General features: G+C 38.8%; 8 protein-coding genes across 11 annotated transcripts; 3 read left to right on the forward strand and 5 right to left on the reverse strand.

Annotated features, from left to right (window-relative positions):
* Positions 1 to 1,733: 1,733 nt before the first annotated feature.
* Positions 1,734 to 5,479, reverse strand: Hsc70-1 (Heat shock protein 70 cognate 1). Of its 2 annotated transcripts, none has more exons than XM_018099899.3 (3): positions 5,187 to 5,479; positions 4,810 to 5,025; positions 1,734 to 3,569 (listed from the first exon to the last, which is right to left on the reverse strand). In XM_018099899.3, exons 2-3 carry the CDS (start codon positions 5,012 to 5,014, stop codon positions 1,840 to 1,842), a joined length of 1,935 nt encoding a protein of 644 aa, XP_017955388.1. In that variant the 5' UTR covers positions 5,015 to 5,025; positions 5,187 to 5,479; the 3' UTR covers positions 1,734 to 1,839. The 2 variants fall into 2 exon arrangements, with proteins under 2 accessions (XP_017955388.1, XP_089116456.1); XM_089260330.1 differs by lacking the exon at positions 5,187 to 5,479 and adding an exon at positions 5,159 to 5,182.
* Positions 5,480 to 5,778: 299 nt separating this feature from the next.
* On the reverse strand, positions 5,779 to 6,553 carry LOC108650703 (uncharacterized). Its single transcript, XM_018099933.3, has 3 exons — positions 6,309 to 6,553; positions 6,128 to 6,244; positions 5,779 to 6,067 (listed from the first exon to the last, which is right to left on the reverse strand). The coding sequence occupies exons 1-3, from the start codon at positions 6,453 to 6,455 to the stop codon at positions 5,861 to 5,863; spliced, it is 471 nt and encodes a 156-aa protein (XP_017955422.1). The 5' UTR covers positions 6,456 to 6,553; the 3' UTR covers positions 5,779 to 5,860.
* A 529-nt stretch (positions 6,554 to 7,082) lies between these two features.
* Positions 7,083 to 8,732, reverse strand: Rrp45 (exosome complex component Rrp45). Of its 2 annotated transcripts, none has more exons than XM_018099919.3 (4): positions 8,192 to 8,732; positions 7,561 to 8,136; positions 7,320 to 7,496; positions 7,083 to 7,252 (listed from the first exon to the last, which is right to left on the reverse strand). In XM_018099919.3, the coding sequence occupies exons 1-4, from the start codon at positions 8,646 to 8,648 to the stop codon at positions 7,212 to 7,214; spliced, it is 1,251 nt and encodes a 416-aa protein (XP_017955408.1). In that variant the 5' UTR covers positions 8,649 to 8,732; the 3' UTR covers positions 7,083 to 7,211. The 2 variants fall into 2 exon arrangements, with proteins under 2 accessions (XP_017955408.1, XP_017955407.1); XM_018099918.3 differs by having other exon boundaries at positions 7,320 to 7,499.
* A 49-nt stretch (positions 8,733 to 8,781) lies between these two features.
* On the forward strand, positions 8,782 to 11,166 carry emei (transmembrane protein 161-like emei). The gene is made up of 7 exons (XM_089259210.1): positions 8,782 to 8,896; positions 8,972 to 9,061; positions 9,213 to 9,883; positions 9,948 to 10,205; positions 10,270 to 10,444; positions 10,513 to 10,776; positions 10,837 to 11,166. The coding sequence occupies exons 2-7, from the start codon at positions 9,059 to 9,061 to the stop codon at positions 10,954 to 10,956; spliced, it is 1,491 nt and encodes a 496-aa protein (XP_089115336.1). The 5' UTR covers positions 8,782 to 8,896; positions 8,972 to 9,058; the 3' UTR covers positions 10,957 to 11,166.
* A 95-nt stretch (positions 11,167 to 11,261) lies between these two features.
* Positions 11,262 to 12,730, reverse strand: Sod1 (Superoxide dismutase 1). The gene is made up of 2 exons (XM_018099934.3): positions 12,543 to 12,730; positions 11,262 to 11,861 (listed from the first exon to the last, which is right to left on the reverse strand). The coding sequence occupies exons 1-2, from the start codon at positions 12,606 to 12,608 to the stop codon at positions 11,466 to 11,468; spliced, it is 462 nt and encodes a 153-aa protein (XP_017955423.1). The 5' UTR covers positions 12,609 to 12,730; the 3' UTR covers positions 11,262 to 11,465.
* Positions 12,731 to 12,891: 161 nt separating this feature from the next.
* LOC108650284 (kelch repeat and BTB domain-containing protein 2-like) lies at positions 12,892 to 14,606 on the forward strand. Its single transcript, XM_089259211.1, has 3 exons — positions 12,892 to 13,124; positions 13,410 to 13,462; positions 13,529 to 14,606. Exons 2-3 carry the CDS (start codon positions 13,452 to 13,454, stop codon positions 14,514 to 14,516), a joined length of 999 nt encoding a protein of 332 aa, XP_089115337.1. The 5' UTR covers positions 12,892 to 13,124; positions 13,410 to 13,451; the 3' UTR covers positions 14,517 to 14,606.
* Positions 14,607 to 15,204: 598 nt separating this feature from the next.
* ApepP (Aminopeptidase P) lies at positions 15,205 to 18,748 on the forward strand. Its single transcript, XM_018099902.3, has one exon. It carries the CDS (start codon positions 15,323 to 15,325, stop codon positions 17,249 to 17,251), a length of 1,929 nt encoding a protein of 642 aa, XP_017955391.1. The 5' UTR covers positions 15,205 to 15,322; the 3' UTR covers positions 17,252 to 18,748.
* Positions 18,749 to 18,878: 130 nt separating this feature from the next.
* On the reverse strand, positions 18,879 to 25,934 carry FoxK (forkhead box K). 2 transcript variants are annotated; one of them, XM_089260135.1, is made up of 9 exons: positions 25,768 to 25,934; positions 22,161 to 22,910; positions 21,633 to 22,096; positions 21,125 to 21,222; positions 20,840 to 21,057; positions 20,592 to 20,776; positions 20,436 to 20,531; positions 19,860 to 19,971; positions 18,879 to 19,781 (listed from the first exon to the last, which is right to left on the reverse strand). In XM_089260135.1, exons 2-9 carry the CDS (start codon positions 22,844 to 22,846, stop codon positions 19,460 to 19,462), a joined length of 2,181 nt encoding a protein of 726 aa, XP_089116261.1. In that variant the 5' UTR covers positions 22,847 to 22,910; positions 25,768 to 25,934; the 3' UTR covers positions 18,879 to 19,459. The 2 variants fall into 2 exon arrangements, with proteins under 2 accessions (XP_089116261.1, XP_017955403.2); XM_018099914.3 differs by lacking the exon at positions 25,768 to 25,934 and having other exon boundaries at positions 20,840 to 21,060.
* Positions 25,935 to 26,091: the final 157 nt, after the last annotated feature.

Consider the following 26,091-nt stretch of genomic DNA (forward strand, 5'->3'; position numbering starts at 1 on the left):
TTTTGTTGTTGTATTTCATAGACAGAAATACAAACATGAAAAACGAAATTGCCATTGTTATTCTGAACATATGTTTCGTTCATTACGAATATACATATATATTTTTTAATTACAATTATTATTTTCTTTTCTTTTGTAAAAAGGTATTGAATAATTTGAAAAACTTTTGTGTATAAATTTAAGATTTATTATAGCAATTAATATTGCTATAATTTTGAATATTTTCTCTCTATATATATATATATATATACACCCACATGTACACTTGATAAAAGTTATATATTGTAAGCAATACGATATAAAAGCGAATAGTGTAAAGTTAATTGTTAATAGTGAGTTTAGGCGTGCATACCCTAAAGTTAGTACTGATTAAATATACGCAAATGAATTTATAAATCGGTTTATACAATTTATACATTATGGTATTATATGATATACCAACTGAAAAGAAAAAGAACAAAGATATAATAACACTACTTATCTAATTATACATAGAGTATTAAATAGGTGATTTATGAATAGCATTGGTTGACCCACAAAGCGTCTAGGTAAAAGCAAGTCTATACAAAATTGTACTAATCCCTTGTTGATTTTATGTTTATATAAATTGCATATAGTTAAATGTAATGTATATATCACATATATAATATATATATATATATGTATGTGTATGTGTATGTGTTAACTGAATGAATTGAATGGCTCTCTAGCTATAGGAATATACATATATTTATAGTATATTTGATTTGAAAGCTTTTGCAGTGTTTGTTGTACAAATCGTATCTGTATTATCTAGTGAAGTCGTCAGTTATAGAGACAAATATTAGTGTTAATGATAAGCCTATGGCACCCAAATATGAATACATCTGATATACCTTGAGCCAGTTGCGAATACATCTGTATAATTTATGCATTTTCCACAGAGGAGTTTCAAACTGAATACAATAACCGAAACGTATGTACTATATACCAAATACTATCCAAATACTATAATTATACCATATATTAACTGATATGTAGTATTTGCCTGAAAGGTTGTTCAAAACATTTCCTTTGACTTTGCCAACGTTGAAATATTTTACATGTAGTCCCTATGTTGATAGCTCTGCTATAAATATACATATATACTATATATACTCGATATGTATTTATGTTTGCTATTGTCTATTGTTACATATCTCCCAAACTACTCTAGGAAGTTGTTACATATCCAAATTGTGCAATTACAAACAGTTGAGGAATACACAATTCCCGTACACTCACATATACCTATTTATATGATACTCAAACATTCCATTATATATTTGATTTTTTATTCTTTTACTTAGAATATGTGATTACTTGACTTCAGTTTCATTTCCATTGCTTTGCGTTTCATTTCGTCATTCCTTTGCCTAAATTTCGTAATGGCTGTTATCGAAACAGCTTGAAATACCCTAGCATTCATATAGTACTTGAAACGGCAGACAGACTCCGTAATATTGTGAAATAGTAAATAAGTTTGAAAATAAAGTCTATTTAAAAAATTTATTTGCTTTTTTTAAATACTCTCTCAAAATTGTAAGTGTATTTAGATAACTAAAACATTTGCCACGTTTACATTATTAATATACTCTGACGATTTTCCTCCCTTCAATGGGTGTAGACCTATTCTTTAATTTGAAGAGAATTTCCCGTATTTTGACTTATTAATTTATTTGATTTCCACCAATTTTAATTTAATTAAAAATTCATTTCATTGCGCATGGAAAATTTATTGAAATACTCTATAATTTAGCTAGGGCTAACAAACAGATTGCAACAAGCTGAGAGGCGCTTGAAGGTATGCTAAGGGATAGCTTAATCGACTTCTTCGATGGTTGGTCCGCCGCCTAGTCCGCCGGCGCCACTCCCACCGCCGCCGGAGGCTTGAGCCGGAGGCGGCTGCATGCCCGCGCTCTGATAGAGCCTGGTCATAATGGGATTGCAGATGCGCTCCAGCTCCTGTTGCTTGTGCTCGAACTCTTGCCTCTCGGCCAGCTGGTTGGCATCCAGCCAGCTGATGGTCTCATCGCACTTCTGGACAATCGTCTGGCGATCCGTATCGCTAATGCGGCTGCGCAGTTGCTCATCATCCAGCGTGGATCGGATGTTGAAGCAGTAGGACTCCAGCTGGTTCTTGGCCTCAATGCGCTGGCGCTGCTCATCGTCCGCCTGGCGATACGATTCCGCCTCATTGACCATACGCTCGATATCCTCCTTGGACAGTCGACCCTTATCATTAGTAATGGTTATGCGATTCGCCTTGCCCGTGGACTTTTCGGCTGCACTCACATTGAGTATGCCATTGGCATCGATGTCGAAGGTCACCTCGATTTGGGGCACGCCACGCGGTGCAGGCGGTATGGACGACAGCTCGAACTTGCCGAGAATATTATTGTCCTTGGTCATGGCGCGTTCGCCCTCGTACACCTGTATCAGGACGCCGGGCTGATTGTCCGCGTAGGTGGTGAACGTCTGCGTCTGCTTGGTGGGTATGGTGGAGTTGCGCTTGATCAGCGGTGTCATCACCCCACCCGCCGTCTCGATGCCCAGCGAGAGTGGAGTCACGTCGAGCAGCAGCAGATCTTGCACAGCGGCGGATGTGTCGCCGTGCAGTATGGCCGCTTGAACGGCAGCGCCATAGGCCACAGCCTCGTCCGGATTGATAGACTTGTTCAGCTCTTTGCCATTGAAGAAGTCCTGAAGCAGGCGCTGCACCTTGGGTATCCGAGTGGAGCCACCCACCAGGACAATGTCATGTATCTGACCCTTGTCCATTTTGGCATCCCGCAGCGCCTTGGCCACCGGTTCCATGGTGCTCCTGAACAGATCTCCGTTCAGCTCCTCAAATCGTGCACGCGTCAACGACGTGTAGAAGTCAATGCCCTCGAAGAGCGAGTCGATTTCGATGTTGGCCTGCGTGGAGGAGGAAAGCGTGCGCTTGGCCCGCTCACAAGCCGTACGCAGGCGTCGCAGAGCGCGCTTATTCTGGCTCAGATCTCGCTTGTGCTTGCGCTGAAACTCCTGCATGAAATGATTGACCATGCGGTTGTCGATGTCCTCGCCGCCCAAATGGGTGTCGCCTGCCGTGGCCTTCACCTCAAAGATGCCATCCTCGATGGTCAGCACGGAAACATCGAAGGTGCCGCCGCCCAGATCAAAGATCAGCACATTCCGTTCACTGCCGCCTTGTTTGTCCAGGCCGTAGGCAATGGCCGCCGCCGTTGGCTCATTGATGATGCGCAGCACATTGAGACCGGCTATGACGCCCGCATCCTTGGTGGCCTGCCTCTGCGAATCATTGAAGTAGGCGGGCACAGTGACCACGGCATCGGTAAGCGTGCCACCCAGGTACGCCTCGGCGGTCTCTCTCATCTTTGTTAGCACCATGGAGGACACCTCCTCCGGATAGAAGCTCTTCTTCTCTCCCTTGTACTCGACTCGGATGCGGGGCCTGCCATTGTCCGAGACGACCTCGAAGGGCCAATGCTTCATGTCGCTCTGCACCGTTGGGTCGTCGAATTTGCGTCCAATCAGCCGCTTGGCATCTGTAAGAGAGTCCCAGGCAGAGTAATAAGTGGACACACGTCTCAATCTTGGGGCTTTTCGTTTATTTATCTTTATTAACTATCGAACAGAGTATCTGAGGAGGGGGCTTGTTTTTATTTTTTACAAATTGTACTAAGCGTATTGTATATCGTAACTAGGCGCAAGTCTAGGCTTAGGCTAGGCGGGTTTGCGGGGCAAGGCAGATTTATGTGGACTCTGAGACTGAAATGAAAGTACAAAAAAAGAAAACATGTGGCATTAGACCCGCACAAAATCTAGTGGGAGAGAGCTCACAAAGAAAACGATTTTTGACTTTTTTATAGAGCTGCAAACGCAACGAAATTTAATTCAAACTAAAGAATACTTAACACAATAGGGAAAGCGAGAGAAAGAAAGAGGGAGAGAGAGTTTGGGTAAAAGCAATGAGAATCAAGATTGTGAATAATTACATTCATTCGTGTTCTTACGAAGCATAAGGATGCCAGACTTTATAGTTCTCATCATCTGAGAGTATAGAAATCCAATGAGAGTAGGAAATGCAAAATATAAATAAAGTAATATACATAGCTTTAAGAAAAGAGAATGGATATTTGAAAAGCAATTTTATTTGGAAGAATGTAATTCCTAAGATATTTCATTTTACTTCCATGACAGTCTACTTCCAGCCAATAAGGAGGAAAAAGTGTACCTAAAAGCCCAAGTAAATCAATAGAGAAAACATTTATTGCTCTCTTGAGTTCTTAAAGCATATGTTGGCCTGGTTAAGAGCTAATATGCAGCCAGAGCAAAGTCAATTTGTAAATATTGTCATGTAAATAATCTATTTGTAAGCATTTTTGTATTGGCTCGCAGTTGAGGTGGAACCATGAAATGCACTGACACAGATTATGCTAATAAACATTTTGGCAGCGGGCGGTGGCATGCAACGAGCGAACTGACACACCAAGTGAATGCGACTCATTAGATAAATGAAAGGGAGGGCACGACGCGGAGGAGGTCGAGCGAAAAGTGCAAAAATACATTTTGGGCAAATACTTTTAGCTGGCTGTATGCAAGAGCAGCCAAGAACTAGCCATGCACTAGATATATATACACATATATAACATATGTGTATATATGTATTATGTATGTACAAGTCTCAAAATAAAATCCTCAACAACAAAAATAAGAGCCTTAGCTTGCGCGTGTTTTTCATTCATGATTTAGGTCATCAAGTGATTAGTAGTAAGTGGGACTTACCAAAGATTGTGTTATTTGGATTCATGGCCACCTGGTTTTTGGCCGCATCGCCAATGAGACGCTCCGACTCCGTAAAGGCGACGTAGCTGGGCGTGGTCCTATTGCCCTGATCGTTGGCAATGATCTCCACTTTGCCATGCTGAAAGACCCCGACACACGAATATGTTGTACCAAGATCAATGCCAACTGCTGGTAATTTGGGCATATTTGCTGTGTCTTTAATTAGACCACAGAACCCACAAAGTAGACGACGCGTCGTCAAGGTCGCCCAGCCAGAGAGCGAGAGTGAGAGAGAAAGGAGAGCGTAAAGAAAATTGAAAATGATATTTAAATCAAGGTAATATATTACACAATCGAAAAATCGCTTAGAAACTTACCCAAAAAAATATAGGAACAACAAACTCTAGAAAAGTTGTTGGCTTAAAATGCAAAACGATATAGATAAAGGGATATGATTAAAAACAAAAGAACGAATGTCAAAATCCGCAGGAATTCGAGTGTTTTCTCTTTTTGCAGCTCCACTGCGTCTGCTGTTTATAATCACGTTGCCAGAATGAGAATCAAATACACTCGTTGAACCATTCGAAACAATACGAAATAGGCGAATTTCACACGATTTTCAAAGATGCAACCGCCACAGCTGCCACATATAAACTGATCGCAACAAATGTTCACTCAATTGTGCAGTCAATGTTGCTTAACATACACACAACATGCCAATGTTAAACAAAACATTGACTCTACACATACAGTAAATCAACAAAGCCAAGATTAACAAGAGCAAAGCAAGGAATGTACTAATTTAACATTTATGCATGCAAATAGAAATGTTTAATTAAAGTGCTGGGCAGATTCCAAAGGACTCAAACAAGTTAACATACATATGTATATGGAATGTTAACATAAAAGGGAATCTATAATTGTTAATTTCTGAGGGTAGCACTATTCAAACAAAGAATCATTATCTAATAGGCTTTTATCAATTAATTTTATTTCAGAACTGCAACAAAAAGCATATCATATTATTGTCCAGTAAATCTTGGATTAGTAGTTAGTAAGGAGGCTTGTCTATGCCGCACTCATCGGGTTTCTTGAACACCAGTGCGTAGGTGAGCACGGGATGAACGTTGAAATCTGTGGACGCTGTGGACAGTAGCGAATGTGTGGATGGACTCTCCATGAACAATGTTTCCGCATCAAATTTGCTCCAACGTCCGCGTTTGAGCTGCTCCTTAACGTACTTTAATTGCGTGTTTATCTAGGTGGAATTTTATTTTTATTTAGGGTGGGCCAAATATTTCATCAGAGCTCAACTCACCATGGGCACCAGCAATCGTGTACGACGACAGTGGAAAAATTCACCTACACACTCTCGGACATTGTCGGGATTTTCGTTGATTACATGTTGTAAAATCACACGTATAATGGCACGTATCTGAGAATAACATTTAATTTCTATTATTTGTATTAAATTACAGAAATGGCTCATCTACTTATACCTCGGGATGTTCCTGTATGTACGCCCAGTTTCCTCTGCGCAACTGTTTCTGAATACGCGGCAGCGAACTGTAGTGTTTAATTTTATTTGAATCCCATTGGCCCATATCGAGGATCTTGGGTACAAGGCATTGATTTGATTTTTTCATATTTTTGTTTTTTTTTTACACAAGAAATTTAATTTAATGTTAGCAAATTTTGAATATATCTATGAAAGGAGTGCTTGACTTCCAAGCATTTAAAGTCAAAAAAATAAATGAATTTGAAAAAAGAAGAACATTGCATACTTGTAGGCTGGTTATTATGACATATACATACGTAATTTTAGATTATGATTATTGGAAAAGTTGCAGAAATTTTTTAATAATCCCATCAGATTTAAAAAAAAGAAAAACTCAATAGTAGTCACAATATAGTAAGTGTGATGCTTAGAGGCTGTAAATAAAAGATTGTTTTATAATATTAATAAACTATCAAGTGACCACTAACAGTCAAACACTAACTGTCAACAGTTGAAAACCAGCTATAAATACATAATTCAATGTTGTAAACTATTTTTGTTTAATTTGCATAGCTGCATGGCAATGAAATGAATATTGTTTTTACGAGCACTATGTTTAAGTAAAAAAATTGAATGTATCCCAGCCCACTATAAAATGTATGCAGAATGCTTCATACATTGCCAATGTCAGCACACGGACCTTCAACAACTTTAACTTTTTCGCTATTGGATATTATTACAGTTGTTATATATATATATAATTCATTCTTTAGAGTTATACTTATACCAAATTTCGCTCTAAGCATATATTTCACTTAAAAACTACATACATGTTATGTACACATATATATTTGTAAAAAGATAACATATAGATTGTATTTAGGTGATGAGCAAGACTCGTTTCTTAGAGGATTTGTGTAACTTCCTCCTCCGAATCGCTTTGATCTGTAAGTTACAAATATATTTGCTTTAAATGTCTGCTAATTGATCATATAATACAAACTCCATTTACCTTGATTCCTTATTGATGGCTTCTTGCTGGCCTTATTTTTACTCCGATTAGGCTTAGACTTGCTTGTTTTGCCTGCCTCCTGCGCTGACACTGCCAAGCTTTGCTGCACATTTTTCATTTGTTGTTCTATCCACGTGCTTTCCTCCACCGACAGCCAGGTGGTTTCATCCATAGGAGCTTCTGACATAAGTAAATACATAATTTTAATGACGTCTTCACCATTACTCTCTAATACTCTTACCCTCTATTTTTGTGTCCGCAGGCAACTGTTCATCAGCAACTGTTTCCGTTGACGGAATGGGCTCGTCACTAATCTTCTTCTGCGCAACCTCCTGCCGCACGTTCTCCGCCATTAAATGCTTAAAACTCAACAGGGGCGCATTATCGCTTAAGAGATCTGCCAAGCCGAACACTCGATTGGGCTGTAATCGACGCTCCGCATCTAACTCCAATGCCTTGCGTATAAATTGGACCAGGGCTTTCGAACGATTCGCTGCGCTGCGTGCACATTTCATGATGGTGCGTACGTTCGTCGGGGCAGTGCCGCCAGCATTGAGTGTACATAGCTCTTGGTACGAGTTAAAGCTCAATACAATTATCGAATCTGCGGCATTCTCTTCCAACAGAGTTGGGTCGACCAATGGATTCGAACTACTCTTGTACAGACAATATGTTACGCTTACAGGATAGTGGAGAAACAACAGAGGCATCAATTCGCGCTCCCTTTCGCTAAACGTGTGTATTTTCTCTTCAGCATAAGAGACCTCCGGTCGACGGAAGTGCATTAGTGCTGCAAGCGCAGCAATCGTACTTGCATCTGTAAAAAAAAACCTTTTGGTAAAATTGATATCCTCTCGTACACTTTTACACACCATATAAATTCCCATCATGGTTCAGCACATTAATGTCAACTCGCACACACCATACATGCTGTTCGACAGCGATGCACAGGGACTCAAGATCTAGGCAACGAGAGCTCCTAAATGTGCGCTCCAGCAAAGAGTTAAGTGTTAAGAAGCGTTGATCGTGGGTCGACTGAATTTCATCGAGAAACGCCACACCCTTGATGTCCACGTTCAGATACAGGGTACCCTCGTTGGCTCGCGCACTGGACGGTGCTCCAATGTCACAGCTGACTTGTGCCAGTACCTTTGTATCACCCATGGATACCGCCACTGTGCCCCAATCCGAGCCGAAGGTTAATTTCACATCTCGGAATTCGTTTGATTTGCGGCCATCAAAGCGTGTATTCTGCTTTACTGCACTCTGTATAAAGCTGCGCTCGGACTTTGATTTGCCCGGCTCGAACAGATTTGCATTCATAAACATTATTTTTTTCTTTTAATCTCCACTTTTGTGTTGTGCCGGCATTTAAAAACGTGCATAAGCCAGGGCTGCCCACGCAATATTGGTATATCGCACTGTGAAAAGACGCACGCATACTCAATCGTGGGTATATCGATACTTATTTGACGAATACCGATAGCCTCAGCAGTTGCTGTTAATAATACTTGTTCCGTGAAAGCAAGCAGTTCTAACTCAAAGAATTAGCTATAATGGCAATAAGTTCATTTGATGTGAGTGTTCGACCTAAATAGTTCCGAGTGTTTCTTTACAACTAATGCAGATTCTCATTTACTTCTTTTAATTAGGAAACATGAATTAATTAAAACATCAATTAACACACATTGCTTCATGACCCAACCTGCACACAATTTAACACATCGTAACACAGAATCATGGTAAGCAAAAATCGCAAATGTCCGTTCGGAATGCCCGGAAAAATGGAATGTGCATAATAATTGACCAAAAATAGAATTGACCCAAAAATAGTTATAGATGACAGAAATGTTGGTCGTTGTGAATTCTAATGAAATAAAAATGTAATTTTAGGCCATACTTGGTGCCCAATTAGTTATAACGTTGATTATGGTCAGCGTTATTCAGAAGCTGAGCCCCCACTATTCCTTTGCCAAGTGGATACTCTGCCGGACCGGGCTATTCCGTTATCTACATCCTACGGACGATGAACTGCGCACCAAGGCTGGCGTGCCGAAAGAACGTGGTGGCAAGGGTAAACATAAGCATCAGAATGGACTGAGCAACGGCAACTCCTCTCAGCAGTTTCATATACCACGCAGCATCGAGATCGAGCTAGAGACCTTGCCAGTTGTGGAACGTGATGTCATTCATTTGCGCTACTTCACCGAATACCAATGGCTGTTGGACTTCAGCGTATATGCTGGCATTGTGTATGTCATCTCAGAGCTCTTCCACTACTTCTATCCACTCAAGCAGGAGATCAATCTAAGCATGGTTTGGTGTCTCTTGGTCATATTTTTTGCCATCAAACTACTTTCCTCCCTCACTGTGATGTACTTCCAAAGTGAGGAATCCATAGGGGAGCGCTCCATGGTGATAGTCGCCTGTCTGGTCTACTTACTAATTGCCATGATCGTTCTCATCATTGATGAACGTATCCTAGAAACAGGTCTAGAGGATGCATATACAAGTTTCAATGCCAGCGCATCAAAGTTCCTCACCGAGCAGGGTCTGCCGTCATCGTGAGTTAAATTTCATATATACATATTACGTTATTTATATACACAAATCTATTTGTCGTTACAGTGGACCAGCCTCGAAGATTGTTGTTAAGTTCTTTGTCGCCTTGAGCTGCGGCATTCTGGGCTCCCTGTTCACATTTCCGGGCTTGCGAATGGCCAAAATGCATTGGGATTCCTTAAAATATTGTAGAGGCAATCGCCTTCTACAAATTACACTTAACGTGAGCTTTGTATTGCCCTTCATACTAGTCATATTGTGGATAAGACCCATCAGTCGAGACTACCTGACAGTGCGTGTCTTCGAAGGCATGCAACATCCACTGTAAGTGAAAGAGCCGTTTGTAATTGATTGTCAAATATTGTATTATAGATTTTGTGTTTTCTAGACTCAAGCCTCATGTTTTCGAAACGTTGCGCCTCCTGCTGGTCATATTTGTGGTTGTTATGCGCTTTGCACTGATGCCCATCTATTTGCAATCGTATCTCAACTTGGCCTATGACAAAATTGTCGATCTTCGTAAGGAGGCTGGACGCATCACCAATGTCGAGTTTCAAAAGAAGGCAGGCTTTTAACTGATTACTTGCCACTCAATTCAGATTTCACTAACAATTCGCTGCTTTTTACATAGATATCATCAATATTCTACTATCTGTGTGTTGTGACGCTGCAGTTTGCTGCGCCTTTAATTCTGTGCCTCTATTTGACGCTAATGTACAAGAGCCTTGGCGGCTTTAGCTGGACGGGAATCTTCAAGGAATCGGTTGTCTTGCAGCACGAATGTGCCGCTGATGCGGAATTGGCACCGATTCCTGCTGCGAAGAATGTTGAAACCGAATTTAATATTATGGAATCTGCGCAGTCATTACAGGCTTCATTCGCTAGTTTGAAAAATGTAAAAACTTTCACTCTATATTTTAGTTAATTTTTACCCAAGATATTTAAACTGTTTTAGGTGTTCTCCACAGAAGTGTACAAAGGTTTTCTGGGCTTTGCCACATGGTGGAGCTACTTCACGCTCTTTGCAACTTCATCGTTGGGTATTGTCTATCAATCATATTTCAACAAGACCTAAATGGACGCACTAAACAAAATTTTCTGTACCACCAAAACAAACTATTTGCTAATCTAGTAATCATCTCTTTTTCTAAACTCGTTGATATTGTTTTATAGTCTTGTCATAGATCAAACTAATTGAAATATGTCATGTATTGTAAATATTACTAATCTATATATTGTTTACGACAAATTTTAAACCAATAAAATGTTCATACTAGTGCGTAAACTTTTTGCAGTTCTCAAATATTTGCTTAATACCTGTTGATCTTGATTCGATTCGGTTCTAACAAACAGTTACAGATGACCAAGAAAAATAAAGAAATTTGATCTATAACACCATTTATTATCAACAAATTTGATATTTAGAAACTACCACATTAAAGAAAATCTCATTTCACGCCCGTATGTACCCAATAGACAATTGAAATCAATATTTTGTTCCATTCCTAAGACCGAATTTCATATAAGCATGTGTATATATATATATTATTAATATAAGTATTGAATTCAGATGTTTTATATTTTTTAGATTTTCGCAATTCCAATTACGCCGCAACCGATGCGAGCCCCAGCGTTGCCAGTTGTCTTGCTCAGCTCATGACCTCCTTTGCCTAAGTCATCGGCATCAGCATGTACGACAACAGTGCGTCCTATAATGCTATTGGCTCCAAACAACGTGATTTTGCAATCGCATATGTCAACTGGGGTGGGTCCATCGCCGGTGGCTACTATATTGCCCAGGTCACCTAAATGACGATTCTCGTCAGTCGGAGCGCCATGTTCCTTCTGGTACGGATTGAAATGCGGTCCAGAGGACATGCAACCGTTCGTGTTGTCGCCAAACTCGTGCACATGGAAGCCATGCTGACCCTTCGCCAAGCCAGTAACTTCTCCTGTAACTTTCACCGGGCAACCGTCCGCCTATTAAACATAGATCAGAATAAGATGAGAAATGTTATACAAAGTAGAAACAATGATAGCGATTCAAAGCCAGCTGATAAGCACCACTAAAATGTGCCTAATCACGGCGATAAAGCATTTTAGGGCTTAACAGTGCTTAACTTAACATTGAATATGTAAGCCCGCAGTACAATCATACCAAATGCAACAGTACATACATATACATACATATGTATGTTAGGTGATACCATAACGTAAAATGTAAACCGAGTATTAGCATGCAATATACATATGTATGTAATTAAAAATTCAAATAGAGTGTATGCGTATGAACTGTCTGAATATATCAATATTGTTATAGCAACATAGCTAAGATAGGAAAATAAAACTCTTCCCACATACTTGTGCATCCCGTACATACACATGTGCGCAGTGCGCTTATATAATAACGCATTTGTTAAATGACTGCACAAATTTCATGCAATTGAAATTCAAGTAGCTTCGCAGCAATTTTGTATGATCCCATTTGCACAGACGCACATGTATGCATGTATGTATGAATTCGGCTGCGAGTATATGTACATACATATATGTATGTATATTAAACATATTGTTGTGTTAGTTAGGAAAGGCGCGGTGCGGCCGGTTAGTTGACCTTCGTAATTTTCAGTCTTTCTTTAAAACAAAAACAAACATTCTTACCTCCTGCTCGAAAAAAACGGTGCCCTTGGCATCGCCATTGATAACGCACACAGCTTTAACCACCATTATGGGATATTTTATAGTTAGTAAAAGTAAATGTAAATAATTTAATTACGAATGTCCCGAATAGAACTTGTCAATCGCATAGCAAGCAACCAAATGGCCAGATGCCGAGAATAAAAGGTTATCGATTATGTATCGATAAAAATACATTTTAAGCTTCCATCATTATCAAACGTACTCATTATTATTATTGTAATAAAACCACTGACCAGTGGTCAGTGATAAAACTTAAATGAATATATTTAGTATTATAATTACATAATCATTTTTGTCTGCTTTTTATACTCTGTTATTAGTGCATTCACATTTGGTGTTCACATTATTATGTACATATACATACATACATCAGCAAATCGATTTACAGTTGTCAGCTGAGCATCAGGAAGCCTTTGAACATGGATCATTCACAAACAATAATCTATCGATATCGCATCCAGAAGTTCGCCCGAAAATTTGGGTGCGCCAGAATCTAACACGCATTCAGAGTATATACATACGTAATTTGAAGTTAATTCTCAGGTAAGTTAATTGGGTTTATATATAAAGATACGAAAAATGTATGCCTATGTGTTTGGATGGATAGTGGATGTATCATTTATCAATGATATACGAATATATGAATTAATGTGTCAATATATGTTCATATGTATGCGTTTACGTACGTATGTGTAATTTCAAGCACGCACTCTTTATGGGTATTCCCCACTGTGTCTTTTAAAATTGGGTATCCCCATGTGTCAAGGTTACTTCGAGTAATTCAATCGCTAATATACATATGTATGTTATTTTTACTGAATATTGCAGAATTTGTAAAGCTTCTGGACGTAAAATATTGCAGCTGTAAGCATGGATAAATGGTAAGCATTCTATGTGTTTTTTCTGAAGCTTAAACAATTTTTTTTTTTTTTTTTTTTTTTTTGAAGGTTCGCACCTGCTCTTAGTTGTATGGATAAACAGTTTTTTGACTGTCGTATTATAATAGGATCCAAAGTATTCGAGTGTCATAAGATAATTCTGGCATGTGCCTCGGATGTCTTTAAGCGCATGATGTTGACGGAGTGCAAGGAATCAATTTCTGGTGACATATTCTTAGACAATGTATCGCCAGAGACTTTTGAAATTTTTCGTCAATATATTTACTCTTACAACCTAGTCAAACTGAATGAACATGAAAATGCAACGTTAATGGATCTATACATATTCGGTAACCAATGGCTTGTACGTTCAATAAGCAACGATTGTATGCAGTTGTTGATCGAGCGTGTTAATACCATGAAAGTTGAAGAACTTATTGATTTGTTTGAATTCGCTTACAACTTCGACGTAAAGAATCTTGCTAAAGTAGCTACTAAGCAGTTAATCATGAAGTCAGCTCAGAATATAAATGACCGGGTTTTTCTACTAGACTCTGATATTTTTAAAGAATATATGGCCACCGTAGCTAAGGATAAACAGGAAATTACAAAGTTTCGAGCAATTGAAAAATACCTGGAAATCAATGGGTTTCTTGATTACATTAACTTAAAAGAAAAACCAGATGATGCCAACAATAAAACAAGTCTAAATAATAATAATGCGACAGAGGATTGTCAAAGGGATAAAGACTCAAATAAGGAGGATAGGGATAAAGACTCAAATAAGGATGCTCTTCAAAAGGAAAACAAATCAGAAGATTTTAATGAGGCGAATGTGAAAAATGAGAAAAAAATGTTAAACAACGAGATAGATGCAAAGCCAAAAGCAGAATTTATCAAATCTTTATTAGAATCTATAGATTACTCCAAAATGACTGGGTATGACTTTTATCAAGGTCCTGGAAAATCTAGTTTACTTAAATTTGAAACTATTAACAATATTTTTAAAAAATTCAATTCAGCATACAGAGACGGTCGAAATGGTTATGGTTATTAAAATACTACAATATATTTTATACTCAATTTCTTAATTGAACAGAAAAGCATAAAATAATTTACATAATAAACTTTAAATAATACAAAAGTACCATTTATTTGTGTTTTTATTGCATACACATACATGGTTTCGCCTCATTTCTAATGTTAATATAAAATTCCGCTTATACTAAGCGCCCTTGTATCCCTCAGATTTGAATTGAATTAGCGTCAGTATCGCTTATCAGATCTTTGTCAATCTGGTTACTTGTCGGAACTTTTTAATACAGCACAGTTTGAAAACCAATTAATTTCCCGCTTTCTCTTAATCGTATTAAACTAGCTTAAATCTCTGAGAGCCTACAGGCTCAAAGCCTTTAGTTTTAATTAAATAAAATAACCCAATGGGTCTAACCGATTTGAAGTTTTTTACAAATGGATTTGAATATACATATAATTATGTAAAAAATTTTAAAGCAGAAACATTATTTTTATGGTGATTAAAAATATGTAATAATATAAAGCAATTAAAATTATCATAATTGTGATAATGTATAATAATAGTTTATGAATAGTAAAAATATGAAAAGAGTAATACAAGTATCTATCTAATAAATATAATCAGTTATAACATAACAAGCAAATCTATTCATAAATAGCAGCCTGCAGTATTTATCGATAAGATTTGTATTTTTTGTTGATATTGTTCAACACTAAATAAGAAAAAGAGCCAGCTGGAAAGAGAGAGAGAGAGAGAGAAAAAGAAAAAGCAGAAACTACTAAGTAACCGCAACTGCGAAGTTAGAAAGAGCTTTGATAATACAACTTATGATTAGGCAATTTACAACAGCGATAGCTCATCTGACGACTACATATTTGACTGTACGAACAGCGAGCGTACTCAGTGCAAGTGGAGATACGAAAATGAAAGCAACAAGCGAAAAATTGGCAAAGCTACGGGAGCTGATGCAAAGTGCTGCCACGCCGGAAGGAACTGGAATCAGCGCCTATGTGGTACCATCGGATGATGCACACCAGAGCGAATATCTGTGTGCACACGATGAGAGACGAGCATTTATAACCGGATTCACTGGGTCAGCCGGCACAGCGGTTATAACGAATGACAATGCGTTATTGTGGACAGACGCTCGGTATTATCAGCAGGCGGAGAATGAGCTGGATGCTAACTGGACACTTGTCAAGGATGGACTGCCATCAACGCCATCCATTGGTACATGGCTGGGAAAGAATTTGCCCAAAGGCAGCGCCGTTGGGGTTGATCCGCGCTTATTCTCATTTCGCGCAGCGAAAACAATTGAGAAGGATTTAAATGCATCCGATTGCACTTTGGTGGGCATCGAAGAAAACCTAGTCGATCAGGTTTGGGGTGACGATCATCCGCCGTGTCCCTCTAACACTTTGATAACATTAAATTTGAATTTTGCCGGCGAAACCATCGCCGAGAAATGGGAAAGGACTCGAGAGCAAATGAAGCAACAGAATACGAATGCCTTAATCGTCAGTGCTCTGGATGAGGTTGCATGGTTCTTAAATATGCGCGGCTCGGACATTGCCTATAATCCAGTATTCTTTGCATTTATGATCGTAACACACGAATATATCGTTTTGTATATTGATTCGTCAAAACTTCCAGTTAACTTTGAAGATCATCTTCAGGAAAATGGGGTCAAAATATCAATCTGTCCCTACGACTCTATCGGTGATGGTGTACGTCAAATTACGTGTGATGTAAACGATAAGGTATGGATATCGCCCACGAGCAGTCTGTATCTGAATTGTCTAGTACCGAAATCAGCGCGACATCAAGATATCACACCAATTGCCTTATTCAAAGCGATTAAAAATGATAGAGAGATCGAGGGTTTTGTGAATAGTCATATTCGAGATGGCGTTGCACTATGCCAGTATTTCGCTTGGCTGGAAGCTGCTGTAGAACGGGGTGAGGCAGTCGATGAAATCTCTGGTGCAGACAAATTGGAAGGATTTCGTCAGACTAAGGACAATTACATGGGTTTGAGCTTTACAACGATAAGCTCGTCAGGTCCCAACGGCTCGGTCATTCACTATCATCCGGCACAGGAGACAAATCGACCTATCAACGACCAGGAAGTCTATCTATGCGATTCGGGTGCTCAATATCTGGATGGCACAACTGATGTGACCAGAACTTTTCACTTTGGCACACCCACCGAATTGCAAAAGGAGACCTATACACGTGTACTGAAGGGCCAGCTTACTTTCGGATCAACAGTGTTCCCTACAAAGACAAAGGGCCAAGTTCTGGATGTGCTGGCTAGAAAATCTCTCTGGGACATCGGCTTGGACTACGGACATGGCACTGGACACGGCATTGGGCATTTCTTGAACGTCCACGAGGGTCCAATGGGCGTTGGATTCCGACCAATGCCCGACGATCCTGGACTACAGCAAAATATGTTTATTTCTAATGAACCCGGTTTCTATTTGGATGGCGAATTCGGCATACGCATCGAGGACATTGTCCAAATTGTGCCCGCACAATTAAACTATAATTTTTCCAATCGTGGCGCTCTTACGTTCAAAACCATTACAATGTGCCCAAAGCAGACGAAAATGGTTATCAAGGAACTGTTGACCGAGAATGAAGTCAAACTGCTCAATGATTACCATAAATTGGTTTGGGACACGCTCTCCCCACTTTTATCCGATGATCCTTTCACCTTGGAGTGGCTTAAAAAAGAAACAAATGCCATATGAATAGCATTTATTAATTCAGTTTTATAATCAACGCCACAGAATTATTACTTTCATTTTTAACTATTAACGTCCTTTAAATAAATGCTGTTTGGTTCACTAAAAAAGTTAATAAACAATATATCCTTTTAAATGAGTGACATCCAATCGAATTGTAGAGATGGCACGATTTCTAGCCTTATATTCGAAGAATTTTTAGTAGGCGTTCTCCAGCACTTTTTTGTTGATTTTCCTGTTAAATTGGATGCGCATCATAAGGAAGTCTTGGCTCTTGACGTTAATAATCAATTCAAATACATACATGTATTTTTATACTTTGAATTGTTATGAGCAAATGGTATAACTAAACAATTCGATCCATTGAATATTATTAAGTGATATATTTCTAGGTTGGTGGATGCATCCAAAATGCCAGCTTTACAGCTTTACGTACTGCGTTATTGTGGTGCGACAGCGTTGTAACTGCCATAAGTTGATTCTGTCGTATGCCTCGTATAGCACACAAATAATTGTCGAACCGTTTGTCGTAATCGTTGGGTAGTCCCATCCATAATCAAGGGCTGTCTCATCATATGGATTGAATGAGCCAGCTCCATGAAGGTAGAAGATTTGATTAATCTGTTTAAGTTGGGCTTTAAGTTTATATGTCTATTACATTAAAATACAAGTCGGAGTTCTAGGCGACGATGGCAGCCTAAAACTGAAAAAGACCTCTCATGAAAACGACAATAAATTAAAGTACGACGAAACAATTGGAACCAAATAATGTAGAAACGGAATGTAAATCGAAGAAAAAACAATTTCGATTAAATACAGAGAAATATTTTCAAGATCTGATTGGACATACATATCAAGTTTACTAAAATGTCTGGACACAAGTTGTGTAATGGTTCTGGCAAATTGAATTGCCTCACTCTAGATGCAGAGTATTAAATGTTGTATAAAATTCAAAGCCATAGCATAAGTCGCTTAAATGTTCTATTGAAACAATATCGAGGAATGTGAATATCTAAATAAATTCAAAACACTGAATAAAGCATTAACCTAATCTAAGGATCGTTTATCGCTAGCTTATCAAGGCATTATCTTGACGCTGTAAATCATAGCTTAGGCGATAAGCTGAAAAGCTTTAGAGCACGAAATAGCACAAAAGCACATTACATTCTTAGGAAATAAAACAAATAAATTTTGACATTTTCTTTTTTCTTTTTTTTAATACACAATTTGTCCAAACACTTAAATGGGATTTTCTTCAATATTAAGAAATAAAGTGCAATTGTTTTTAGATTTGTTTTTATACTTAGATGGTTTATGTATTATTATGTATTTGTATTTGTATCCGTAAATTTGTAGATATTTATCATTTCGTTTAGTTTTTATATTTTGTATATACTTTATATATATAGATATATATATCTTTTAATCGATATAGGTAAAGGTATGTAGATAGGTAATAATATTCATTCGCCTGTTTGTTTGCTTGTTTGTTACTTGTGTGGTTGGTTGCTAGGTTTAACCCCTATTTTCTTTCTCTCAATTCGGTCACATAGCTATAACATCTTAAACATCATTACAATAATCAATCGTATATAATTATTTATATATATATATATATAATTATATATACGTATTTACTTTTTTTCTTCTTTTTTTTTTGTTGTATTATTTGCATTACTTCGATTTAAATCTTAATTTTATTATATGTACTTAGAGAGTAGCGTCATCGAGCATATTGAATTCGTCAGAACTAAGGGTTAAATCGTAAATATTGGGCTTTTCTTTTGAATAGTGTTTTGCACGCCGTATAACCGTTGTACGGTCAACACCTTAAAACACAATCTCACAGTTTTATTTATAAACATTTCCGTATCAATTTTGCTTTGTTGTTTCTCTTTGCTTCCGCCTGGGTTTCATTTTGCTGTTTGGGTTTGGCAAATTCAATATACAAGATGGAGATACTATTTCTTTTCTTTTTCTTTTTCCTTTTCTTTTCTTTTTTTTTGTTTATATTTATATATGTTTTTAATTTTTTTTTAAGTGGGCTTTTTTGCATTTTGCTTGCTTCCTCACGATTCTGAGTTTCATCATCTGCTTGCCAGTTGCAGTTGCATTCGCATTTGCATTTACATTTGCAACTTAAGCAGCTGCGCTGGTTTCTTCTGTGAACTACTATTTGCCTTTGTTTTGTTTCTGATTCTGCATGCGTACGCATCAGAGTACCTCGGAGACGTATTTGGGACGCTTGGCCGCCGTGGCATCGGCAGAGACACACTCCTCCTCGCCCGCTTCAATGTGACCGCTATAATCGGTTGGCAGCTCTTCGTAAATAATCTCAGGATGCTGTTGTTGCTGCTGCTGATGCAGTTGCGTTGGCTGCGCCGGATGCGACACGGTCATTACGTGATTCCGCTTGAGCGCAATTAAAGCGCCCACACCACCGACACCAGCACCACCACCGCTTCCGCCATCCACATGCGCTTGCTGCACAGTGACGCCGGCATTTTGATTGGTTACATAGTACGGACTGCCGCTGCTGCAATATAAATATAAATAATCAGTAGCATTAGAAATATAGAACTCATATTAACATAAACTGCAAGCAAAAACCCACTTGAATTGATTGGAATTATTCGCCAATGTTTGTTGCGGCTGCTGCTGTTGTTGTTGTTGTTGCTGCTGCTGTTGTTGTTGCTGGTGCGCAGTTTGAGAGTTGTAGATTATTTCTGTAAATTATGATATAGATAATTTTAGTCATCTGTCTAGGAGGGTTTATGACACGAAAGTTATTAAACTTGTGTTGCCTAACAGAATATATAGACCAGTTTATGCTTATTGGTTTTTGGAACAACTATACTAACAACGCTTACTCTCAGCTAAATAACAGGTATTATTTATGTAGAGGCATATTATTATCTCGCAGAGAAATATTTGTCGTTAATATACCACTATAGTAAATCAGCATTGATTACAAATCGAATGGTTAACAGTTGTCTGCAATTATAATAATGCATTATACTTATGTATAATAACAATTGCAACTAAATCTGAGTTATGCAGTCTATAAAAGAGCAACACAACAGACAGCACCTAAATCACCAACTGTTTGCTTGAAGCATTAATTTTTTAAATAACATGACTACGCTCTAACTTTTATAATTTGCCGTGTCCCGGTTAGAATTCTGTTTACCTGCATCGGCGGTGCGCTGTTCGAGGGACATGCCCGGTGAGCCAGGAGCTGATTGCAGCACAATGTCCTGCAATGGCGAGCTCTCGCGTGAGTTATCTATAAAGCGATCCAATTTATTAATGTACGCCAATTTCAGTCATATATAAGCGAGCTTACCCATGTGACTGGGCGAGACGGGCGCCGACCGTGGCATACCATAGGGCGGACGGAAGCCCTGACTGCTGCGCTGACGACGTTTCTTGTAACTGTGATCGATCAGCTTGGCGCCGCTATCCGGATCAATGCGCCAGAAGGAGCCTTTTCCTGGCTCATCCTGCGAGCGCGCTACCTTGATGAAATACCTACAATCGAAGAACTTTGATTAAATCTCAAATTTCATACTTTCATCTTAATCGTTGGCAAACCTATTTAAACTGAGATTATGACGTATGGAATTCTGCCAACCCTTGTTGGTCTCCTTGCGATAGTAGGGATAATGCTTGACAATGAACGAATAAATGCCAGAGAGTGTCAACTGCTTGTCCGGCGCAGCAGAAATAGCTTGGACAATCAGCTGAGCATAGCTATACGGCGGCTTCTCATTATGATTGTAGCTGGCTGTCGACGGTGTCTGGAATAGATCCTGCTGCAAATGTCAATTTAACTATTTAGTGTATATGCCAATTGAATTAAAGTTGTTTAATATTTACCGTATTGTTGTTGCTATAATTGTTGTAGTTATTGGTCTGATTCTGGTGAAAACCCTGGCGAGGACTAGCAGGACAACTGTTGGCAGCGCTTATTGTACCTGCACGATCGAAAGGCATATATAAATATACATATATAAATATACTGTAATATGAGAATAAATATACTATCACGTTTACACAAATTAAGATTTTTGCTTTGTTAATTTGCAATTTCAATTGACTTTTTAAAATTACGTCAAACTATACAAAATACTATAAGGTTTGATTTGATTTTTCCATATAATGTATTGGATCATCTGAGATCTTTGATGTATTTACAGCATTCCCCTATAGTTATCACAAGAAGAATTTGGGCTTGAATTTCTGAGTAACAAATTTTGATCGAAAGAGAAGTATAACATTTATTACTTGCACAGCTGATGAAACCGCTTACTAAAATTAGCCCACGCTAAAGTTTCTAATTGGAATTAAATCTAATTTGATGGAATTTTTAGTGAACGGCTCTTACCAGTTGGTGATAGATAGGGACTCTTTTGCTCCTTTTTGGGTATTGAAATTTTGAGCGGTGCATAGATGGCAGCTCCATCGCCTCCGGTGGTTAACAGCTGAGATGCTGCGGGCGGTGCTCCGGGTAGGCGTTGCTGCTGCTGCTGCTGCAGGGATGTGTGGTGAAGCGGGTGGTGTGGTGTGTTCGGGAGTGGGTGGTGTGGCGGCAACTGTTGTTGTGGTTGCTGCTGCTGCGATTGCTGCAAGTGATGCGCTGGTTGTTGCTGTTGGCTGTGATGATGCGACGCCTGCAGCGAATGCAGCTCATCGCGTGGAGGCGGCGTTATAATAACATGAGCAGCAGCTGTGCCAGATACTGACGGACTGCTGAGCACGGGTGCCGCATCCGAGACAACGTCCACCGGTGGCGAGACGAAACTCTCAAACTCGATGCGTATCTCGGTGCTCGGAAATCGAAAGAAGCAACTGCAAAGCAAAGTAAAATAAATGAATTGATGCAAATAATTGGTCTTTTAGTTAAAGCACTTACCGCTGGGGCAGTCGCAGTGGATCCACATTACGTCGCTGTAGAAAGTCATCAACGAATATGCCATTCTTGCTGAGGCACTGCACAAAAAAGGCGCGGCGCTCCGGATCGTAGAGCACCTGGAAATGTTTGCGAGAGACCAAATTGTTCTCTGCTACGTTGAAGTGCACGAGCGATGTTGACGAGTTGCGTCCAATAACAGTCACTTCGTCCGTTATATGGAGTAGATCCTCGTTGAAGCGCAGCACACCATACGCATTCTCCGGTGGAGAGGAGCTTGAGGAGACGACTTCATGGGCAGGTGGGTGGTTTGCTGAGTTGTTGTTGTTATTATTGTTACTATTTTGATTATTGTTAGCCAATTCGGCGCTGGTGTTATTATTGGTATTGGTATTGTTATTGTTATTTAACGCTGCAGCGGCGCCATGATGAAGCTGCAGCATGTCCTTAGCTGCGGCAACAGTTGCCGCGTCTGCAGAGCTCGCTACTGCTGCTGCTGCGGAGGTGGGTGTGTTTAGTACGGTGTGTACCGTTACAATATGATTGTTGTTGTTGTTGCTGCTGCTGTGGATGTTGTTGGGATTTGTATGGTTATTGGTATTATTGCTGCTGCCGCCGTTGCTGTTGTTATTGTTGCTTATATTGATAGTGGTTGCTAATAATGTTGTTGTTGTTGTAGTGGCGGCCATTGAAAGGTTATCCACTTGCACACTGACTACTGTTGCTGCTTTTCCTGTTGTTGTTGTAGTTTAACTGAAAATTTCATTTATTACTATTACTGTTCTTCCGTTTAAGTAATTAGTGCAGATAAACAAGAAAATATTGCTCCCTCGCTCCTTCTCTCTCTAACAGCGCATTGTTTTTGTTTATTTTCTTTTCTTTTTGTCTTTCGTTTTCTTCTGCTCTCGCTTTTTTCTGTATGCGGCGCGCTTTAAAGTGTTGTAAATAAAACTGACAAAGCGCGTGTTGCACACCGACTGTAGAATATGTATTTACATACATACATCAGCAGCTTTTCACGCGTGTTTCGTGGATTTCTGTATGCTCAAGGTTTTTCGCCATCAATAGCAAATAAAAAAAGAAACGCAACTATATTTCCCAAATATACATATATATATACACACAGATATAACGCACTCTTTAGGCTGTTTGGCTCAGTCTCCTACTTCGCAGAGAGCGCAATAAAAAAAAACAATTACTTATTTTTCCTTTTTGCTTTGGTTATGTTTTGCTACCATAGCCGTTCACATGCATGCATACAACCATACACTCCTTATACATACATGTATATATACATATACACATATTAAACCGACTCGCACTCGGCAACAAGCAAAAACAAAAACAGCTCGGCACAACAATAAAAACAATAATAACACTACTACTACTACGTTGCGGCACTACGTGAGTAAACGAACACTTGCACACGCAAGCACATACACATGCATACGAGCACACCAATTGAGTACATACAGTTCATAGCAAAACACAATGCGTTGGGAGACGTACTGCACGCGCGTGCGCTCACTCTTTATGCGGTATCGGCTTGCCCGGGCAGCAGTCGGAGAGTGGTGAGTGGCACAGAGAAAGAGAGCCCGAAAGTCCCCAAATAGCTCTCGATTGGAGCAGCAGCCGGCTGCAGAACTACATATGTATGTATGTTCTTATGTATATATATACAAAATTAAGTTCGGCAAGCTATTTGGTATTAAGATAATATTCATTATTTTCTATTGGGCAGCGCGCGCGCAATGCGATCAGTATAACATCTTTCTGTTTACGCCTGACAATTTGTCAGTCTCGTTGTTTGCGTTTTCTGCTATGCCAGTGTTGCAAAATGTGCAAAAGTAATGAAAACGTGCTCATATTCATGCATACACAGACAGATTACACGCACAACTGCCCACAAATACAAATACATATCTAAAATAAACATGCATCGTTTCTTATAAGCAATCGAATCGTACGGATTTGTGTACATATGTATATAATTACAGAAGCTTTAAAATAAATCCTATTGCAGAAATACTCTTCTATTCATAACAACAATTACACTGATCGGAAAGGCTCGAAAGTCTTAAGCATCAATATTCATCAATAATGAATTGGCAACTCTACATTTGACAGTTACACTTTTGGTAAGAAGCTTATGGGCCTCAATTGGCAACACTGGCGGTAGCGTGTTTACTTTGTTTTTGTCTTTTATAGACAATCATCATATTAATATGTGTCCGTACATATGTATATATGTACATATGTATATACGTAGGTATACTTGTCATATATGAATGAATGTATTTACTTAATAATAATATACATGTGCACATACGTATGTAAATGTAATATAGATACTTACATACATACATACGTAAATTTGTCAAGCAGCTTAGCCCCCACATGGCTCCCATTCAATCGATCGAGCGAGCTTGCATGCGCTAACATGCAAAATGAAACCAAAATAAAATTAACGAAAACAACGTAAAATGCTATAAAATAAATACAACAAAGCAAACACCTATACACACACGCGCGCACACATAAACAGTTAAATATACATACATACATACGTCGTTAGGTCACTGCTACGCCGATGCTGCCTCGCATCAGCAAAACAGAAACACAATAAATAAATAAAAACACCAAAATACAGACACACACACACACACACACACACATGCACCGAGCAAGAGCGCGCGCATATACATACATACATAAACAAGCCCTCACACATACTCATCTATATAGGCATATTGAAAATGCGTAAAAATGCCGCTCGTTGATTTTTCAGCTAGCAACGGAACCGAAAAACAAAGAACAAAAAGAAAATAAAAAACAAACGACGTCGGCGCGACTCCACCTGCTTGAGTATACGTACATATATGCATACATACGTACATATCTCTGTATGTATGCATGTGAAAAATGTAAATATGTATGCTTGTCTTGTTTGTCTCACTTATTGCGGCGACTGCGGACAAAAGGACAGACGAAAAGCGTAAACATACAGAAAGCACACTTTTCACAACGAACGCCGTATGTACATCATATATACATATATGTATATAAATTTGTTTGTTGCTTCGTTCGTTGGACGGCGATTGCGTAAACTTGCCGCCCGCTTTTTTTTCCACCTAACACCAAAATATGTACACACAGTTAAGGGTACACACACGCACACGCACATACGCATTTACGCACACATACTCACACACTTCCACATTCGAGATGTATGTACATCACCTAACATGTTCCAAAATAACAAATACATTTTATTTATATTCTCCTTATTCTACTTGTACTGTTCTATCCATATTAATTAATACATACTATTGTTTGTTTTTGTTACATTCGCCTGACGATTGATTATCAAACTCAACTGTTTTTGTTTTTCGCTTTTTATTATTATTTCGCTTTAGCTACTTTTTTGTTTTTGCGTTTTCTATTTTTTGCACAGAAAATTTAGCACACAACACGTTTTTCGTGCAGTTCGTTCGCCACTGAGCGTGTGTGATATTGTGTGCGCGAGTGTGTATCAACAGCATGTTTGTGTGTGTATCTTATTTTTCTTTCTATCGGCTCGTTCGCCTTGTTTATTATTATTTTTTCGTACCTTTTTACTGCCGTTTTCGCTGTGTATTTTATGCAAATTTTTTAACAAATTCAGCTTACACCTTATATATATGATTACTTTTAGTTTAATTTGTGCACTTTTCACAATTTTAATGCGGTTTTTTCAATTCTTATTTGCTAGCAGCGCGCACCGCAGCAGCTGCCCACACGACGTGACGATAAAGAAGAAGCAGAGACATTCACTGCAGCCCTGATTAAGAAATTTTGTCCAACCAAATATTTTACTAATTGACGATGCCTGGCCACACTTTGTCTCCAGCTGTTGCTAACAGTGTGCTGAAAGTCTGTTAATGGTTCCGTTTTG

Source organism: Drosophila navojoa, chromosome 4 (genome assembly GCF_054131105.1).
Source record: "Drosophila navojoa isolate 15081-1374.11 chromosome 4, UAZ_NAV_1.0, whole genome shotgun sequence".
NCBI lineage: Eukaryota > Metazoa > Arthropoda > Insecta > Diptera > Drosophilidae > Drosophila > Drosophila navojoa.